General features: G+C 34.6%; 1 protein-coding gene across 2 annotated transcripts in view; it reads left to right on the forward strand.

The window, feature by feature from the left end:
- Positions 1-604: 604 nt before the first annotated feature.
- Positions 605-21,325, forward strand: part of LOC145271211 (ubiquitin carboxyl-terminal hydrolase 48-like) — a 203,116-nt gene continuing 182,395 nt past the window's right edge. Inside the window, exons 1-3 of one of the 2 annotated variants that reach the window (XM_080126775.1) lie at positions 605-762; positions 9,102-9,240; positions 14,984-15,057. In XM_080126775.1, coding sequence (XP_079982901.1) covers positions 15,016-15,057 — 42 coding nt within the window. In that variant the 5' untranslated portion in view covers positions 605-762; positions 9,102-9,240; positions 14,984-15,015. Of the gene's footprint in view, positions 763-9,101; positions 9,241-14,983; positions 15,105-21,325 lie in introns of both variants that reach the window. The other variant, XM_080126774.1, reaches the window with a different exon arrangement.

Raw genomic sequence — 21,325 nt, forward strand, 5'->3', positions numbered from 1 at the left:
AAAAATGAAGTTATTTGGAAGCAATAAATAATAAGCGACCGGGGTAAATTTTCAGATTAGATCCACCTCAACAATTTTCTTTTAAATGATGACTTGTAGGGGTTTTCGACTATGCTGAATACGAAAATCGCATTGAAATTTTGCAGAAATAAGTAGTTATCGAGATATAAAAAGTTGTATTATGCATTGTATTCTTTGGCGGCCATCTTTTTTACGCACGTGCGCGCGACATAAACAAATCTACTCATCTATGACTGACATTGCACGCGCGTAAAAAAGATGGCCGCCAAAGAATACAATGCATAATACAACTTTTTATATCTCGATAACTATTTCTCCAAAATTTCAATGCAATTTTCGTAGTCAGCATAGTCGAAAACCTATTCAAGTTGTCATTTAAAAGAAAATTGTGGAGGTGGACCTAATCTAAAAAAATACCGCGACCGGATTTAAAATAGAAAAAACACAACTTGTTTTTTTTTCCGCATTTCTTTCTGTTTTCAACTGTTTCAGCGTTTTGTGAGGCAGGATCCCCAACCCGGAAGTGTTTCAACTAGCGTTTATGAAGGGACACGCATAACCGGAAGTCATCGACTGCGCATGTGTCAAATGAATAAACAGATCTCTTTTTTTGTTGTTGTTTTTTTTTTTAAACGTAACGGAAGGAAACGAACCCCCGAATAGGTGGTAGCTCGTCACGTAACAACGTTGTTTTGATTTTTTTTTTTAAACCAACTGGCTCAAGTTCGAGCCTAGGAACAGGTACGTAATTTCTCACCAAGCTTTTAACCGCCACAAGAGTCTATGGTATACCGACACCCAGAAAATATATCGCTGAAAACGAAAACAGAAAAAGTAAGGCACTGTAGTTAGTTCATTTAGTTAAAGTTAGCTTTTAATATTAAAATCAATGTGTAATAAATTAGTAAACCGTATTTTACTAATTTACGAAGTTATTGGATCGATTTTTGCCATGAAAAAATAATGCTTTAAACTTTTAAGTCAATAAGATAAAGTCTATTTTCAAGTATGTTTGCAAGTTTTATTGATATTGTCTGTGGTTTGGTTTACGAAGAAACTTGCAAAAAGCAAAACTGTTAATTTTAACATGGATAATATTTAAGTTAAAAATGCGATTTATAGAGATAATTTTCTAAAAAATGATTTTTATAAATTCCACTTTTTACTTTTTTGTTTTGTTTTTTGTTTTTCTTTTTTACAATTAACCGCCATAGTGTTAGTAAGAGACGAGGAACCGTTACCGGAAACGATTACTGCGCATGCTCGGCAAACCGGATGTTATCAGCTAGCGTTTTGTAACAAGTGTTTCGTCGAAAGTATTTTTTTTTTTTTGTTTTTAGATGAAAATTGATAGTTTATTTTTTTTTTTTAAATCTTGTCATGTCGAGGATAGTAATATATCCCAAAATTAAGAAAATTCGGTAAATTTTTAGGTACTCCTGCAGTATTTTACCCACCGATTTCACGATCTTAGCCGAGCGTTGATCGACATCCGTCGGAAAACGCCGGAACATGGCGAGCGGTACGATACTCTATCAGCCAATCAGGGCGCTTCAAACGAACGCACAGCAGACGAATAATTTTCATTGAAATTACACACATAGCGTTTCATTTCAGTTATTTTATTGTTCAAAGTAAAAATACACAGCCTTTCATTTCTGCTATTTAATTTAGCGATAAAAAAAAAAAAACCGGGAGCTGTTGGAAACATATTTATGCGAATTTATGTGGAGACAAAAATTTGGACACAACCCTTTTGTCTCCATAATAAATCAAATCGCGGAAGGCTACCCGGTTTGGGAAGGAGCCACATCCTCTGAAAACCCTTTGCTCCCTACTTTGCCTCTCTACAGTCAGTAGAAAATCTTCCAGTCGGAACTAAAGATAAACAGTAATTGTTGTCCCCCCCCCCTTACAAACATTACTGAAAAAAAAAAAAAAACATTGTTGTTACTGTTTAATAACGTTTTGTTAAAAACAAACAAAAAAAAACATTGAAGTGTTTATTACTGTTGCTTACCCCCCCCCCCCCAAAAAAAAAAGCTATCGGAAAACAAAATGAACCAAAAAAAAAATATTCAACAAAATAAATTTATTCTACTTTAAAAAAACTTACGGTAAGTGTTTGTGATTTATTTTATCCAAATTTTTTGTATTAATTTTATCCATTTTGTTGTGTGTGTGTGTAATATCTTTTCCTTGTAATGTTGTTGCTATTCACATACTTTTAGCGTTCTTGCACCGTAGCTCCGAATTCTCGGCTTTCGTCGGCGTTAACGCCGAAAGCGTTCGTCAACGCTCGGCTAAGATCGTGAAATCGGTGGGTAAAATACTGCAGGAGTACCAATTTTTACATTAGGTCCACCGGGTTTGTATTACAATACACAGTTTCGAAAAAGTTTTCAAAAAAACAACTATAGGTACTTGTACAGTTTAATCAAGACATTAAAAATGTAAATATCGAAAAAAGTTTATAATGTACGTATCCGTTATGGAATGAAGTTCACCGGAAAAAAATTTCATTAAGTATTTTTTTTTATTTTTTATTTTTTTATTAACAGCGAAAAAGCAATTTATTACGATACCGAGCAAAAGGTTCGATTTTTAGGAAGAAAAGCTATTATTAAAGATGGGGAGGAAGTGTAGGCGCTTTAAACCGAGTTATCTCCCCCTAACGTGTTCTAAAAATCCAAACAAAAATTAAAAAAAATTCCAAGATGTCTACCTTCAACGTGTTGTCATAAAAACGTTTTTTTTGTTTTTTTTTACGTAGGCATCACCACTTATCAAGGCCAAGAGGCCACTCGAGGATAAGGGTTAAAGAGTGTACAGTAGAAATTGGATAATATAGTAATCGTTAGTAATGGAAATTCAGTAAATTTGTTAACAAGTGGGACGGGACGGCTCATCAAGAACCTATTTTACGTTAGACTTGAAGACAACCGTGTTTTTCCGCTGTAAAAAAAAACAAAAAAACCCCAAAATACTCTGTCAAATTAAGTGAAAATTTTTTCGGAGATCTTCAGTTCAATAGGATACGTACAATATAACCTTTTCGATATTTTCATTTTTTAATGTCTTGATTAAACTGTAATAGTACCCAAATCAAAGGCAAGATAAGTTACTTTTCTACCTAACTGGATTATTTTTTACTGTTTTTATTCAATGTAACATGTTTATTCAGCTCGAAAAACATAGTGTTTACCGATGTATTTCAAAATTACAAGTTTGGGAAAATAAGTTAAAACTAAAAAAATATACAAAAACACTACCGAAAAAGATGTCAGCCTATGTCACGGTAACATATATTGAGCGAGTTTCGAACAGTATTTTGTATAGTTATTTAGTTTTAACTCATTTTCCTAACCTTATCGTGTTCAACAGAGAGTCTGGCGCCAATTGTAATTTTCCAATACATCGGTAAACACTGTATGTTTTTCAAGCTGAATAAACATTTTACATTTAATAAAAACACTAAAAAATTATCCAGTTAGGTAGAAAAGTAACTTATCTTGCCTTTGGTAATATTTATTTGTTATATATTTGTTTTTGGACAACTTTTTCGAATCTATGTGTACATTAATACAAACTCGGTCCTTCTCTACAATTTTCTTTAAAATGACGACTTATGAAGGTTTTCGACTATGCTGAATAAGAAAATCGGGTTTGTATTACTATACACATAGATTCGAAAAAGTTGTAAAAAAATATATATATATATAACAAATAAATGTTATCAAAGGCAAGATAAGTTACTTTTCTACCTAACTGGATAAGTTTTTCAGTGTTTTTATTTAATGTAACATGTTTATTCAGCTCGAAAAACATAGTGTTTACCGATGTATTGGAAAATTGAAAATGGCGCCGACTCTCTCTTTGACACGGTAAGTTTGGGGAAAAAAAAGTTAAAAATAAAAAATATGCAAAATACTGCTAAAAACCCACCTAATATATGTCAGCCTATGTCACGGTAACATATATTGAGCGAGTTTCTAACAGTATTTTGTCTAGTTTTTTATTTTTAATTCCTTTTCCCAAACTTACCATGCCAGAGAAATTCAGCGCCATTTTCAATTTTCCAATACATCGGTAAACACTGTATGTTTTTTTTAGCTGGTTAAACATTTTACATTAAATAAAAACACTAGAAAATTATCCAGTTACGTAGAAAAGTAACTTATCTTGCCTTTGATAACATTTATTTGTTATATATTTTTTTTGACAACTTTTTCGAATCTATGTGTACAGTAATACAAACCTAGAAAATCTCATTTAAATTTTGCAGAGACAAATAGTTTTCGAGATATAAAGACTTGCATTATGCACTGTAATTCACTGGCCACCATGTTTGTATGCACGTGCGATAAACAAATCTACTTATCTGCGACCAACACTGCCACCTAGCGGAAACAAATTCCCCTTTTTTTTTTTCATAACCAAGGAATTAGTGATGTGCATACGTGTAAACACCTCCAACCTCCCCATGTTAAGAACGCCTTTCGGAATAGACACCTCCAACCTCCCCATGTTAAGAACAGCTTTCAAAATAGATCCCCCCCCCAACCTTCCCATGTTAAGAACGGCTTTCGGAATAAACACATCCCCCCCAAACTCCCCGTGTTAAGAACGGCTGTTAGAATAGACATCTCCAACCTTCCCATGTTAAGAACGGCTTTCGGAATAGACACTCCCCAACTTCCCCATGTTAAGAACAGCTTTCGGAATAGACACCTCCAACCTTCCCATGTTAAGAACGACTTTCGGAATAGACACCTCCAACCTCCCCATGTTAAGAATGGCTTTCGGAATAGACGATCCCCCAACCTCCCCATGTTAAGAACGGCTTTTGGAATAGACACCCAATTTTTTTTTTGGGGGGGGGTGAAAAAATATTTGCCAAAATGCAACTGATATTCGTTGTCAGCATACCCACCACACTAAAGAAAGAAATAAAAAAATGTGCGGCAGTGTTGCCCGCAGAAAAGTAGATTTCTTTATCGCATACACGTTCCGTCTGCCTGCTTCCCACCTGACTACAACCTGGATGTCTTCAAGTCAAACGTAAACAAATTCCTGATGAACCGCCCCCTTAAGTAGACATTTTTATTAAACCCCCACACTAACGTACTGTACATGCATTAACCCTTATCCCTGAGTGGCTTCCGGGCCTTGATAAGTGGTGATCACCTTGTAAAAAAAAAAAAAATACACAAACATGGCAACCAGTGAAGTAAATTAAAAAGACATTATTTTAGGATTAAATTAAATGGACCCAATGTATACCCGCTCCATTTATATTTTTTCTATTTTTTTTTTTTTCAACGGATTATCGATTAGATACTAATTTACCATATTAAAAGAAAAATCATTATTTGTAAGGGGTGCTCAGTTTCTAATACAAAGTTCTAGTAAATCAATCCCCCATATTGAAACCACTTGATGTGAACACGCACATTTTATTTAGATTTTAGCTGCCAAATTGAAATAGCTATTATGTTATGCATACGTATTTGTAATACCATTGTTTGACCTTCACCTGGTAAATTTCATTTTTTTAAATTTTCACAATTTTTGCACCAATTTTCTCTGCCTAAACCCCAAATATAAAGTTTCACATAGGTTTGAATACCCTATATAAATATACTAGCGAGGGGTACCCGGCGTTGCCCGGGTATTTGTAGGTGTGTGTAAAAAAAACAAAAACAGGTGCCCGTGAAAAAAAAACAAAACCTTGACAACGCGCAGTTGGAAAATAGTAAAGTGTGAAAAAAAAAAAACAGGTGCTCGTTTTTGATTGACGTGACGGCGATAGGTATTCAGCAATCAGAATTTTGTGCGGGACAGTTTTTAATGAGGTCAATAAATCGGTTTGTTTGTTTTCAAAAACCCGCTCCCCCGTCTGATATGACGAAGTCGACAAACGTTCACTGGCTCTTATATTTATAGGGGCTAGCCGCTGTTTGCTAACGAAATTCTTTGTTCGTCATCAATTTCTACTTAAGAAAAAAATATCAACTTCGAAAGAAAGCAGTGGCAGGATGCAATGAGAGTGGGGGGGTGGTCGCCGAAGTATGTGGCAGTATGTGCCGTTCAGATTTCTTTGCTTTTCGTTATACTGGAATTGGTTTGCTTCGATCATCATGCCTCCTTATTACGGGTTTCAAATGGCTATCAGCCAATCAATAACTGTCCCTTTGTCTTTTGCCCTTTGCTAGATACAGTCATGTTTCGTCTCCAAGGATTCAAGTATTTCCATGACACCCAGAACTTCAGCAATCCCCACCCAATCGCTGGACAACAATCTCTCGGGTTTTTTTTATGCTCACACGAATTTGTCAGCGGGCTACAGGCTTATTGCACCCTCACCTCTGTCCATTCTGAAACTGAATTATCATATCAGTAAAAACAATAGCTATCCGCTCCGCCTATGGGCGGGCTATTTTATAGCTTTATTATCAACTGTCGCTCTCATCCTCTCTTCTCTTAATTGACACATTTTTGTCGGATACTCAAGATTCGGGGACCACCTAAGAACTGACTTTAAGGTCCGATTTTATGAGAACCGGTCTTTATCTTAAAATAAAGTTTCTCTTTCGTTTTTTTCTCTCTTCTTCCTCCTCCTCTCTCCCTCTGCACCTCTTATCATCACTAAAGTGGGACATAACAAAATCGGTTAACTAAATCCTTCCAAAGGGGTTTCACGGCCAATTACAAATTAACTAACCACTTGACAGCTACCTACTTGACTTGATTCTCTGGTGGTCCCTCAAATAAAACTTAAATGCCAATTTTTTTTTTTTCACTGCCTGGGAAATGTTTTTATGATTTCCACTTAAATCCTTCAACTATCCAGCTTGTAGAGGGCGCGAATCATTTTGATTATCTGTTAAGAACACAGATTCCTTTTTTTCCATCATCACCATTATCATCTTCATCATCACCATCTTCATCATTTTCACGGTTACATCCAACAATGTGAAATCTCCTGAACTCCTGTCAAAAGGACCACCCAGAAAACTGATCGCTTCCCGACCCAACAGCAAGACTATTCGGCCTTGCCCAGTGCACCATCTGGTCACATAGAAAGAGATTTGTGTTTTACTATAAGCTTTTTACGCAAATATTACGCAAGTATAAATCATGTAGAATATCTGCATGAATATAATTACACGTAATAGTTAACTAAAGATGATCATCCCATCATATAAAAAAAACTAATAGAGAATTTCGAGTCTATAGACTTAATATTGACAGAGTTATTTCGTAGGGAAATGTTCACACACAGACACACACAGACACGTTCACTTTTATAGGTATACTAGATAGATTAAACAAAAATATATACGTATACATAAATATATATGGAAACAATTTTGTGTTTACTGTAAGCTTTTTACGCAAATATTACGCAAGTATAAATCATGTAGAATATCTGCATGAATATAATTACACGTAATAGTTAATTAAAGATGATCATCCCATAAGAAAACCGAAAAAAACTAATAGAGAATTTAATTAAAATGAATGTTTAAAAGAATATGCAAATTAGCTAGATCTTTTTGCTAGTGAATGCAATTCCACAAGCGATGTATAAGAAAATTGTATTTTCTTTTTAAATAAATAGTAAAAGGGTTTTTAATATGAATATCAACACACACAAAAGAAAAACGAATTTATAGGAGTATATATATGTATATGATGGTTGCAACGTCTTGTCAGACGAGTGCCACTCCCTTAGACACTTAAAGTCCATGAGCCCAAAAATGACTTCCATCGCCACAGGACCATTTTAATAGACAAATGGCTGAGGGAGTATCTATACACAGATGATGTTACAGAGTCTTAGCTTTGTACGACAGCTAAGTCTCTCTCTCGGTTCAAAATGTTGAGATCCAGCAACAAGCAAGAGCAAGATAGCCAGCAACAAGTTAAACTGCAGACCAGCTTAATGTGGATACTGGTCTCCCGCTTCATGGTTTTTTAAATCAGAGATTTGCTTCTCCTAGAAAGGTTGCCTTCACCACGGCTTACGGGAGCCCTCTCCACCCCAAATATCCAAGTATATATATATATATATATATATATATATATACAGGGTGACCCCAAAAAAAACAAAAGCTAAATGGAGGCCATCTAGAACATATGCTGTAGAACGGATAAAAATTAAAAAAAAAAAGGCCAAAGACCCTAGTGTTTTGATGTGATGTTTTGAATATAATAAACTAGTTATAACCAAAGAATATGCAAATTAGTTAGATCTTTTGCAGATGAATGCAATTCCATGACCCATGTATAACAAAGTTGTATTTTCTTTTTGAATAAATAGAGAGAAGGGTTTTTAATATGAATATCAATACACAAAAACTCAAATTTATAGGAATTATATATATCTCTACCGTGCTAGAAAACTACTAACACCCGAAAAGTATCCTGTACCTCTATAAGGCAACCATTCGCCCATATATGGAGTATTGCTGTCATATTTGGGCTGGTGCATCGGCTACTAGTCTCTCGCTCCTTGACAAGGTTCAAAGGAGAGTTGCAAATCTGATAGGCCCTGAACTGGCATCTAAGCTTCAGCCTCTGTCCCATCGATGAAACGTTACATCCCTCTGCCTGTTCTACAAGTATTATAATGGTGAATGCTCTGACGAACTGCAAGCACTTGTGCCCCCACGACGTGAACACCCTCGACAGACCCGACAGGCTGCAAAATCCCACCCTACACTGTAGAAATCCCTAGATGTAAAAGATCTTTCTACTCCAGTAGTTTCTTCCCCAGAACCGCTAGACTTTGGAATTCCATTCCAGGTCCCTGCTTCCCCAACTGTACTGACATGCAGAAGTTCAAGTGCAACGTGAACCAACATCTTGCTGCCCAAATCCCTACATAGTACCCCAGTAGTTGTTGCCCCTGTTAGTAGCCCCCTACACCAAAGTGGCAATGTGCCTTGTATGGGGTGAAAATGTTATAAAAAAAAAATATATATATATATATATCCAAATAATGATCTGTTAATTTCTGCTTCCCCAACTGTACTGACATGCAGAAGTTCAAGTGTTAATTTTTTTTTTTTCAGCTGCAATGCCTTCCAAACAACAGTTGGATAAAGAAGCCTGGGGTTGGGTTGAGACGACCCAACCAAATGAAGTTACAATAGAACACGTCAAATATGCCTACCATTTAAATTTGCAGCCCTGTGGGGTAGCAACTTGCAAGTATGTACTTTCCACTTTTCCTTTTTCCTTTTTTTTTTTTTTTTAAATTTTATTTTTTACATTTTTTTTTTAAATTTATTGCACGTCATAGATTATTATGGCTGTTACGAGAGACGATATCCGTCCATATATTATCGTGAATTATTCATCATCTTTCAAATACAGGATGGAACGATAAACTTGTCATCCTAGGATAGAAAAGACAACATGATTCCATTTCCGTTTGATGAAACGCGTTTTTCTTTTTTGTTGCAGACACTCTACTAGTTTGACAAACAAATAATAGAATATCCGAGTCAGCATTCTTTTCTTTCTCAACAATATTTTTTATTATTATCGCTATCATTGTTTCGACGCCACTTTAGTCTTTCTTCCATCCTGGATATGACCTTAAACTATATCCAGTGGTGAGGCCCCAGCTTGCAGGCTTTGGGGATTGTGGAGCCACCCTTTAATTACCATTGCTCTCAGGTCCACTCTGACCTGGAGTGGTATTACCAGTCAGGATCCCACCTATGGGTTAAATAGAATCCGACTTGAAAACAACAAATATATTCTATTAAAAGTAGCTAGCCATTTCTTTGACATCGTACTTTTCTTCTGTCGACCACGTGGTGTATTGTATTAAATAACAACAACAAATATATTTTTATTGTATTAAATTATTGTATTAGTGTATTGTATTAAATAACAACAACAAATATATTTAGTAAGTAACAACAAATATATTCTATTAAAAGTAGCCAGCCATTTCTTGCCTTTGACTTTACCCAACCGTTTTCTTTGACATCTTACTTTTCTTCTGTTGACCACGTGGTGTATTTTTTCTTTTCTCCTTTTTCTTCGGCCCTTTCGGTAGGGTATTAGAATATGCCGACTGCCCCCCTGCAGAGGGTAAAAGTACCTCAATGGGGGTCCTGGATATGACCTTAAACTAGTAATACACACGGACGAAAAAACGCTTTGGATAATCACAGATTTCAAGGTAGTTCTACTAAAATAGCCATATTTTTTAAACCAAAGCACTTCAAGTCTTCAAATTACTACTGTTTTGTTCGGAAATGAATATACTTTCAAATGAATTAATAAATATGAATGTACATTATATATTTTAAGAGTTTTGAACAAATAAAGTGATAAAAATGTGAACGTCATTAAATGGCGTTTTCGGTAAGGTTTTGTAATGACCCCCCCTGTTTTCTAAAGGTCCGTACCGTGATTGTATGAAGAATTTCGTCATGAAATTTGGGAATCAATAAGAAGAGGTGTTAATCTTAATACTGTCAAGTGTCCGAAATATTTTTGACCATTTCTTTTTTTGTTGTGTTAAAAATAAGACTTTAATATGCCGAGTATCGAACATTTTGAAAAAAAAATTCTTCGGACACCCAGTAGTAAGTAAATCAATCTTTTTACTATCTTTATCAATTAAAAGTATTATTTTATGTTGAGTAGGACCGCGGTAATTGATAATTTAAAAGGACCTACCCGAAAAAAAAAATTGTTTCTATTTATCGAATTTGGTCAAATGAAGTTATTACTAGAAGCAGCAGCAGCAGCTCCAGCCTGTAGAATCAGCAATAGCACAGTGTATAAACAAACACGCGTTCTTTAATTTTTATTCAAGAACGAATTAAGAAAAACAAAATGAAACATAATGAAAATAATTAAGAAAAACAAAATGAAACAAAATGAAAACATAATGAAATATGAATATAAATGTTCTTATGTTTTATTAGAGCTATTTTGTTATCAGAATAACATTAGTTTAGAACTATTCGGTTTTCAGAATGTATAATAACAACAATCCCAACCAATTCGGCATTATGAATCTGTTGCAATTTCTCACATTTTTTCGTCAAATTTAAAAACATGGTTAAAAAAAACAAAATAAAATTTTGTAGATATATAGCTTGCATGCACTTTTATTTTTTAAATTAGTTTTGAACAGCGAATTAAAACAATGTTTTACTGCGAACAGCCACAAATGTTTTTTTTCAAAATCAAAATAAGTATCAAAATCTCGTTTATACATAGATTCGAAAAAGTTGTCAAAAAACAAATATATAACAAATAAATGTTATCAAAGGCAAGATAAGTTACTTTTCTACCTAACTGGATAATTTTCTAGTGTTTTTATTTAATGTAACATGTTTATTCAGCTCGAAAAACGTACAGTGTTTACCGATGTAATGTATTGGAAAATTAAAAATGGCGCCTGGCCCGACTCTCTTTGACACGGTAAGTTTGAGAAAAGGAGTTAAAAATTTAAAAAAAAAAAAAAAACTATACAAAATACTGTTAAAAACTCACCGAATATATGTCAGCCTATGTCACGGTAACATATATTGAGCGAGTTTCTAGCAGTATTTTGTCTACTTTTTTATTTTTAACTCTTTTCCCCAAACTTACCGTTTCAAGAGAGTCAGGCGGCGGGCACCATTTAAAATTTTCCAAAACATCGGTAAACACTGTTTTCAAGCTGAATAAACATGTTACATTAAATAAAAACACTAAAAAATTATCCAGTTAGGTAGAAAAGTAACTTGCTTTTGATAACATTTATTTGTTATATATTTGTTTTTTTGACAACTTTTTCGAATCTATGTGTATAGTAATACAAACCCTCAAAATCTATATCAATATTCTTGAAATTTTAAAAGCAGTTAGAAAACACATCAAACTACAATTAGGAAGCTTTTTATTTCGTTAATTTTTTTTTCTACTTATTAAGCGAAAGATATTTTTACAACCTGCTCCAGCGTAGTATAAACGGCCTATGGAATTAACACCTTCAACCTCGAAAATAGAAATCAACAAATTTATGGAATTTTCTTTGAAATTTCGCAACGCAGTTTCTTATTAAATTAAAACTAAATATATAATATAAAGCCAATAATTATGAACCGCTAACAGTAAATATGAGTGATGAACGCTCTCTTTGAAAAAAAGCTCTCTTAACTTCACCTCTAATCCAAATTATGTGTGGCAAGTTTCCTCCTAAAACACTCTTTAACCCTAACAATAACACTAAGTTCGAGTGGCAAGCCCCCCTCCCCCTCCAACAAAATACCTCTGTAAGCCACATACAAGCATCTAAAACAAACAAACAAAAAATAGATCCTTCCTTAAAGAAAATACACATAAAAATAAATTGGTTAACTGTCCTAAAATGCTAGAATGGCCAGGAAATGGTGAATTATTTTACATTAAATTTTTGTGAAACTAACCGCTCCCCCCTCTAATATTGTTTTTGTTAGCTTTGTCTCTGTCAAGTTTTCAGTATGTTCACACATAATTTTCCTTAGCCCTACAATTAATTCAAAGTCCGAATGGCAACCCTCCACATATTCTCATTGCATAGAAACCCTCTTAAAACTACACATAATCATCTTAAAAAAAAAAAAAAAAGCATGCATATTTTCCCATAGAAAAAAAAACAGTTAACTGCCCTAAAATGCTAGAATGATCTGTAATAGGAAATTATTTTACATTCAATTCTAAAATAATTTGTTTATCTTTCATTAAAGTTTTTCATGGCATTTTATACATAATTTCCTAAAAAGTTAGAATCACATTTTGGAGGGGTGGTCAGAAGGAGTTGAGTGGGGTTAAACAAAAGGTGTTAATCTACAATAATACCAAAGAAATATTGCAATATATTCATTTTTAAATGGTCTTATGTTTAGATTTAAGTTTTTTGTACATAAAGCACATTACAATTCAACTTTGAGTTCTCCAACTTCTTTTCTGTTTATGGATACATGGCATTTTTAAGGAATTGCTGCATATTTATGCACATTTACTGCAGATTATTTGGAAACCATAAACTTTGGGAGATTTTCAGTTGCATATTCTGATTCCTTGTACAAAAATACACTTATATGGTAAATTTCATTTCTTAATCTTGTGTTTTAACAAAGATATGACATTTTTACTGAAAAAGTAGTGTAAAAAATGTGACGAAACGCATATAGTCTTAAAGAGGAGAAAATATCCAAACGTGTGAGGCACAAAAATAGCCATAACTTCCTTAATTTTTATCAGATTTTAAAAATTTAAAAAGATTCTTTCTTAGCTCATCAAGCTCTTTCTATGCATACCAATATTGAAATATTTCAAGCTATTTCAATTTTTTCATGTGTATTGCTACTTAAACTATATCCAGTGGTGAGGCCTCAGCTTGCGGGCTTTGGGGAGTGTGGAGCCACCCTTTGATTACCATTGCTCCCAGGTCCACTCTGACCCGGAGTGGTAGTACCTGTTAGGGTTCCAACTATGGGTTAAATAGAAACCGACGTGAAAACAGCAAATATATTCTATTAAAAAATTTTTCTTCAAAATCTTTGGATTTGGCATTAAATAACCTGAAAAGGGTTGATATGCCGTAAAACGAAAACAACCAACCAATCCATCTCGCTTGGGATACACTTATCTTCTCCAATCTCGCGCCGGCGGTAGCCAGCCATTTCTTGCCTTTGACTTTACACAACTGTTTTCTTTGACATCGTACTTTTCTTCTGTCGACCACGTGGTGTATTTTTTCTTTTCTCCTTTTTCTTTGGCCCTGTCGGTGGGGCATTAGAATACACCGACTGCCCCCCCCCCCCTGCAGAGGGTAAAAGTCCCTCAACGTAAAACAAAAACAGCCAACCAACCAACCTTTTTCTTCTTGTGCACACTTCCTAATTTGCATATCCACGCTTTTTGGCAACTGCTGCTAATGTTACAAGAAAAAAGGGTCCCCTTTTCCTGTAAGAACATTAGATAAGTGGAAAATGAGATGAGGATAGACCGTGATTCGAACCTGGTAAGCAAGGTTCAGAAATGGATTCAGAAAATGAAATGTTAGAACTCCGCATTGTTAATTTTCATATAAAATAGTTTAGATATGTTTGTTTGTAAAAAGAATTTGGGTTTGTATTACTGTACACATAGATTCGAAAAAGTTGTCAAAAAACAAATATATAACAAATAAATGTTATCAAAGGCAAGGTAAGTTACTTTTTTACATAACTGGATAATGTTTTAGTGTTTTTATTTAATGTAACAGCTTTATTCATCTCGAAAAATATACAGTGTTTACCGATGTATTGGAAAATTGAAAATGGCGCCCGACTCTCTCTTTAACATGGCAAGTTTGGGAAAAGGAGTTATAAAAAAAAATCTAGACAAACTACTGTTAGAAACTCGCTCAATATATGTTACCGTTACATAGGCTGACATATACTCGGCGGGTTTTTAACAGTATTTTGCATATTTTTTAATTTTTAACTCATTTTCCCAAACTTACTGTGTCAAAGAGAGTTGGGTGCCATTTTAAAATTGTTTTATGCATTGTATTCTTTGGCGGCCATCTTTTTTACGTGCGTGTGCGTGCCATAAACAAATCTTTGTGCGTAAAAAAGATGGCCGCCAAAGAATACAATGCATAAAACAACTTTTTATATCTCGATAACTACTTATTTCTGCAAAATTTCAATGCGATTTCCGTATTCAGCATAGTCGAAAACGTCTAAAAGTCGTCATTTAAAAGAAAATTGTTGAGGTGGACCTAATCTAAAAAAAATACCATGAATTTCACCATGTTTTTTTTTTTCTGATAAAAGAGAATGTTAAAATTGTATTTCATATTTGAAGACCTTAAAGAGATTAATGAAGATTGAAATAATTTATTTGATATGTGTTAAGTTTTGTCACTATTTTTTTTTTCTTTTTTTTTTTTTTTTTTTCGAATTTCCAGACGGAATTGTCGGGGCAACCCATTCTGTTTAAATGGCATCGGTGAACGGATGTGGCTGTGCCAGATTGATGAACGTAAGTGGCACGACATTGAGGACCCTAACCATGAACGACGCAGCCTGGTGGGTAATTTTAAAAGGGCTGACAGTGTGAATGCGCGCGCTAACAATCCTTGTTGCTTGTTCAGTATAATTAAATTTCGAAAGAATTTTATTTAAAAGCACTATTACATGGTTACGTGTTGTGTTGAAATGAGTGAAAATTTCTAAAATTAATGATTGACAAAATCTGCAAGAATTTATTTTATTTATTTTTTTTTGTAAAAAATTTGAAAAAATAGATATTAGCGATCTATATATCAGTACAATAGCGTGTGTTATTTTCTGTGTCACGTTTACATCTGGGTCGTTTCATTGTTATGTACTTCCATTTCGTGTCATAAATAATTTTACCAAGAATTCTTCATAAGTTTTGGTTTCGATTATAGCTGATGGCACTCAAGGCATCTACCTTTTTTTTATAAATAATTTTACCAAGAATTTTTCATAAGTTTTGATTTTGATTTCAATTATAGCTAATGGCACTCCGATAATCTATTTTTTAAAAATAATTTTATCAATTTTTCATAAGTCTTGGTTTTGGTTTCGATTTTAGCTGAAGGCACTTTAATAATCTTTTTTTTTCTTTTTTTTTAAATTAAAAAAAAAAAATTTTTTTTTTTTTTTAATAATTTTATCAAGAATTCTTAAGTTTTGGTTTCAGTTTCGATTATAGCTGAAGGAACTAATATATATATATATATATATATATATATATATATATATATATATATATATATTATAAGTTTGGGATTTGGTTTCGATTCAAACTGATGAACATAGATATATATTTTTTTATTTTTTTTTTTTATAATATATAAAAATCGACCACGATAATATATACAAAATCTGCAAGAATTAAAATATATTTAAGCGTACTTTACGAATCGGCTTTGCTGGACGTTCGTACTAGCTTAGATAAATACATTTGCAGTTTTAACAAAAGAGCTACAATAATATCAGAGCGTCTCCATTTACACTGAACATCTACAAAATGCCAACATCAATATATTACATATGAATGAGTCCCCTGTGGAATTTCCACAGGTCCCAGTAGTCTATATATTAATACAATAGCATGTGCGTTATTTTGTGTGTCAGGCTTACATTCAAGTGACTGTCGTTTAATTGTTATGAACTTCTGTTTCTTGTAATAAATAATTTTACCAAGAATTCTTCATTAGTTTTGGTTTCAGCTGATGGCACTCAAGTCATTTACTTTTTATAAATAATTTTATCAAGAATTCTTCATTAGTTTTGGCTTCTGTTTCGATTATAGCTGAAGGAACTCAAGTTATATATATATACAACTACATATACATTTTTTTCATAAATTTTGGTTTCGTTTTCGATTCAAGCTGATGCACCCAAGTCATATGGATATATTTTTTATTTTTGAAATCTCAACTTTATCTATATAATTATAAAACTCAAATGACCTTGTAACGATGTATGTAACCCACTTTCCGGTTTACAACATCCGGTTGCATGACCTGCGCACTGAAATATTAACGTTATTTTGAAATTATTATTTAACATTGGAAGAGTGGGGGTTTAAAATAAGTTAAACGTAATACAGAAATGAACAATGTAAAAAAAAAGAAGCAGACAGTGTTAACAATTGTTTATTTGGATAATTTAAACGTGAAAAAAAAAAACAGAACAATTGGGACGCTGAAATATTAACGTTATTATTTCGAAATTATTATTTAACATGGGAAGAGTGGGGTTTAAAATAACTTAAATGTAATACAGAAATAAACAATGTAAAAAAAAAAGCAGATATATCAAAATTTGAATTTAACTATAATAAGTATTATGGTATCTGTTCAGTGCACATTTATCTATAAGTATGGCCAACCACTTATAACTCAGTAGCTGTAAATTTTTTTTCCAAAATAATCAATGATAATAAACAGAACGACTCATAGAAATCTATCTATATTCTTTTTTCATTTTAATATACTTTCATAGAAATGTTTCTGTTATGTCAAAAAAAACAAACTATTTTCTTTACGTCACAAGTGTCACGCTCATACATGAATTCCATAGCTAATATAACATACTGACCTCTCTCTCTCTCTCTCTCTTTCTCTCTCTCTCTCGTGTTTTATTGTTATTTCAGATGTTTTTAATTTGCTCAGTACTTTGGGTGTCAAAAGAAAGATGTTATTAAATTTGTTATTTATTACTGTATTTTTATATTCGTTGTTTTTATTTATTATTTAGTATTATTATTATTATTATTAGTAATAGTATTTAGTATTATTATTGTTTGTTTGTACTATTATTATTATTTAGTATTATTTTGATCAATAGGCTTATTTGTATAATTATTATTCCATAGCTAATATAACATACTGACCTCTCTCTCTCTCTCTTTCTCTCTCTCTCGTGTTTTCAGATGTTTTTATTTAATGTAATAGTATTATTATTATTTACTAGCAGGCCACCTGGCCTTATCCAGTCATAAACAATGTTTAAATATGATATTTAAATTCATGCAAATTCTCTATTGATTATTATATTGTACCCAATATATATATAAAAACAATGATTTCAAAGTTAAAAAAAAAACAATTACTTCAGTACCATCAGCTGGAGTCGAAACCAAAACATTCTTTACTTCAACGGGTCACGGGTAGTCTAGTAATGGATAGAAATCGATAGACATTAACTCTATAATATCTGGAAAAATTAAAATATCATATTTAAGCATACTTTACAGCCGAGCTACGCTGGGTTTCCCTGCTAGCTTAGATAAATACTTCTGCAGTTTTAACAAAAGAGCTACAATAATATCAGAGCTTTTGGCTAAGATCAAAGTGTAGTATCTGTTCTTCAGATGCTGCACTTGAGATGGTTTGTACCAGTCAATGGAGGAGAAACCCTCTATACTGGGACAATTATTATTTTTGGTAACCAGAGTGCCCCCTTTTTGCCTACTTTTAGGGGAGCTGGTTTTTACCTCACATTAAAAACGGCCTTGTGCCTAATTTGCTCAGTGGGGGAGCAAATAAATACCATCTGTTCTTCAGATGCTGCACTTCTATTTCTTGTTCTCTTTCGGTGGAGGAGAAATCCTTCACGACTGAGACAATTTTTATTTTTGTACCTTTTCTCCACGTTAAAAAACGACCCTGGTGTCTTAACTCTGTCCCGTGGGGAAGCATAGTAAATAGGTACAATAATATCAGAGCGTCTCCATTTACGTTGAACATTTACAGAATGCCAACGTCAATATATTACGTATGAATGAGTCCCCTGTAGAATTTCCACAGGTCTCACTAATTTCAATTATTTTGTCATAGACTGCAGTTACCTGCCATCTATCTGTAGGATGTCTGGAATCACTCCCCTGCAGATCCGTTGAGAGGCGATAGCAAAGGCAGAGCATGATAAGCAAAGTAACAACAATCGCGATCTCCTATTTGAACACCAAGAGGTGCCGCAGCAACTAACATCTTGCAAGACCTTTGCCACTGTCACAGACCTTGTACGAACAACACCAACTCTACAAGGCCACCATTCGCCCATGCATGGAGTATTGTTGCCACATCTGGGCTGGTGCATCTACCACTACTCCCTCCCTCTTGGATAGGGTCCAAAATAAAAGGAGTCTCCAATCTAATAGGTTCCAATTTGTCAACTAGGTTCCAACCCCTGACCCATCACCGCAATGTTGCATCTCTATGTCTGTTTTACAAATATTTTAATGGAATGTGTTCTGATGAACTCGTTGCACTTGTGCCCCCTCGACGTACTTATCCACGACAAACTCGATTAGCAACAAAATCTTACCCCTTCACTGTAGAGGTCCCTAAATGCCAGAAAGCTTTTTACTCTAATAGCTTCTTCCCTCGAACACCTAGACTTTGGAATTCTGAAATTCCTTTTTTTTTTCTTTTTTTTTTACGTAGGAGTCACCATTTATCAAGGCCCAGAGGCCACTCAAGGATAAGGGTTAAAAAGTGTACAGTAGTCAGTGGGATAGTATCATAGGAATCGTTAGTAGTGTAAATTTGGTAAATTGGATTACTTAAGGGGAACGGCTCATCAAGAACTTGTTTACATTGGACTTGAAGATGACCATATTGTAATCAGCTGGAAAGCAGGTAAATGGAAGAGCAGGTAAATGGAAGTGTGCAATTCTAAGAAAGAAGCTTTGTTCATTGGGGAAATTGAAAGTTTAGAGAGGGAGGGACCATAGATTGGAGCTCAGACGAGCAATTGCCATGAAAATAACGATAAAGCAGAGACAGGCTCCCAATGTGTCTTCTGTGAGAAAGAGGTTGCAGGGAAGAGAAAAAGTATTCCTTCCTGCTACCTGCTTCCTTGACTGTACTGATATGCAGAAGTTTAAATGTAATGTAAACAAACATCTTGTTAATCTTTCTTAGGCATGGTCCCAATTAGTAGGCCCTTACGTCCAAGTGGCGGTATGCTTTGTTTGGGATGAAGAGGAGTGAAAGAAAAAAACACAAAAAGAAAAAGCGTCCTTCCGCCTGCATTGGTAGAATAAATCGATCAAAGACAAGAACAAAGCTTTTTTGGTACCAAAAGAAGATCTCATAGCAGGCTCTGGACTCCCCCATCTCCTCCCCCGGACCTGAGCGAAGGTTACCAAAACGCTAAACAAGCTGCACAAGACACTCATTGTCCCTGTGGCGAAGACTATTGCACACGTCTACACGGATTGCCCCCTAAGCGAGGCATGCTCCTATGTGGATCCGAGGCATGCTCCTATGTGGATCCGAGGCACGCTCCTATATGGATCCGAGGCACGTTTCTATGTGGATCCGAGGCACGCTCCTATATGGATCCGAGGCACGTTCCTATATGGATCCGAGGCACGCTCCTATATGGATCCGAGGCACGCTCCTATATGGATCCGAGGCACGTTCCTATGTGGATCCGAGGCACGCTCCTATATGGATCCGAGGCACGTTCCTATGTGGATCCGAGGCACGTTCCTATGTGGATCCGAGGCACGTTCCTATATGGATCCGAGGCACGTTCCTATGTGGATCCAAGGCACACTCCTATGTGGATCCGAGGCACGCTCACAGATTGCCCCCTTACTGAGCCATGCTCCTATGTGGACCCGAGTGATGCTTAGGACACTGCCTGATGATGGATCTCAAGATGGAGTGAAACGCTATAATGATGATGATCTACGGATTTTAAGAACACTTCATCTATATATATAAAAGCAAAAATGTGTGTATGTATGTATGTGTGTTCGCTTTTTCTGTATGTTAACAAAAGGCTTTTTTCAGAGAAGCGATCGCTCGCTTAACAACTTTTAAAAACTTTTTATATCACATATAAATCGTAATATCTCACAGTTAATGATGAAGCTCGTCTATCTATTTAATTGGTCGATTTCGGGAAGATAAATATTCAATATTTGTTGTTGTTAGTCTTTTTCCTATAACATCTTTGGGGGGGGGGGAAGCGTTCAGCAGTAAATGAAATCCCGCAGTCAAACTGACCTCATTAACTCATTAAAACGAGCACCTGCTAAATCCAAGTAATTAAATAAATTCAAACGTGTTTCCGTAAGCATGTCGCGGTGGGGCAATGGTTAACGTCGCACGTTTTTTTTTCTCACAACTTTGCCTCAACGGTTCTGGTTCGATCCTCATACTTACTTTTTTTTTTTAACCCTCCCCCCAAACACCCGGGCAACGCCGGGTACCCCTCGCTAGTTACCGTTAAATTTTGAATTTTTGAGATTTTGTCTGATTGTTTATATAACTTGTATTGATTGGACTATTGTTCTCATCTTGAGTGTTATTTGTGCAATGTTTCGGTTGGATTGGCTTTCGACCGTCCTCTGGCATGTTGGATGTTGCTTGGAAAAGAAAAGAGATAAGTTACTGGCTCCATGGATATTTTAGTTTTCTGTGAGTTAATCTCTATTTTATGGTTATTGTTTCATATTTGTGAAAAAAATTAGTTGTGAAAGGGGATGCAATTCTTATAAAGATCGACAGGGGATTATCTTTATTATTGATTATCTTTATTATTTATTATTTATCATTATTTCCATGGCAGGTGCTCGTCTGAACTCCAATCTCTGGTCCCCCCTCACCAATCTTTTACAAAAAACACCCGTCTAGCTGAATCCACTGTCAAAAACTTTCCCCACTCTTTATCTATGCCTAAATCAAAACGTAGATTCCATGAACAAAGCTTCTTTCTTAGAACTGCACGCCTGTGGAACTCTGTTCCATCTGCCT

This window comes from Euprymna scolopes, chromosome 46, assembly GCF_053919585.1.
Source record: "Euprymna scolopes isolate OS-2025 chromosome 46, ASM5391958v1, whole genome shotgun sequence".
NCBI classification, from domain to species: domain Eukaryota; kingdom Metazoa; phylum Mollusca; class Cephalopoda; order Sepiida; family Sepiolidae; genus Euprymna; species Euprymna scolopes.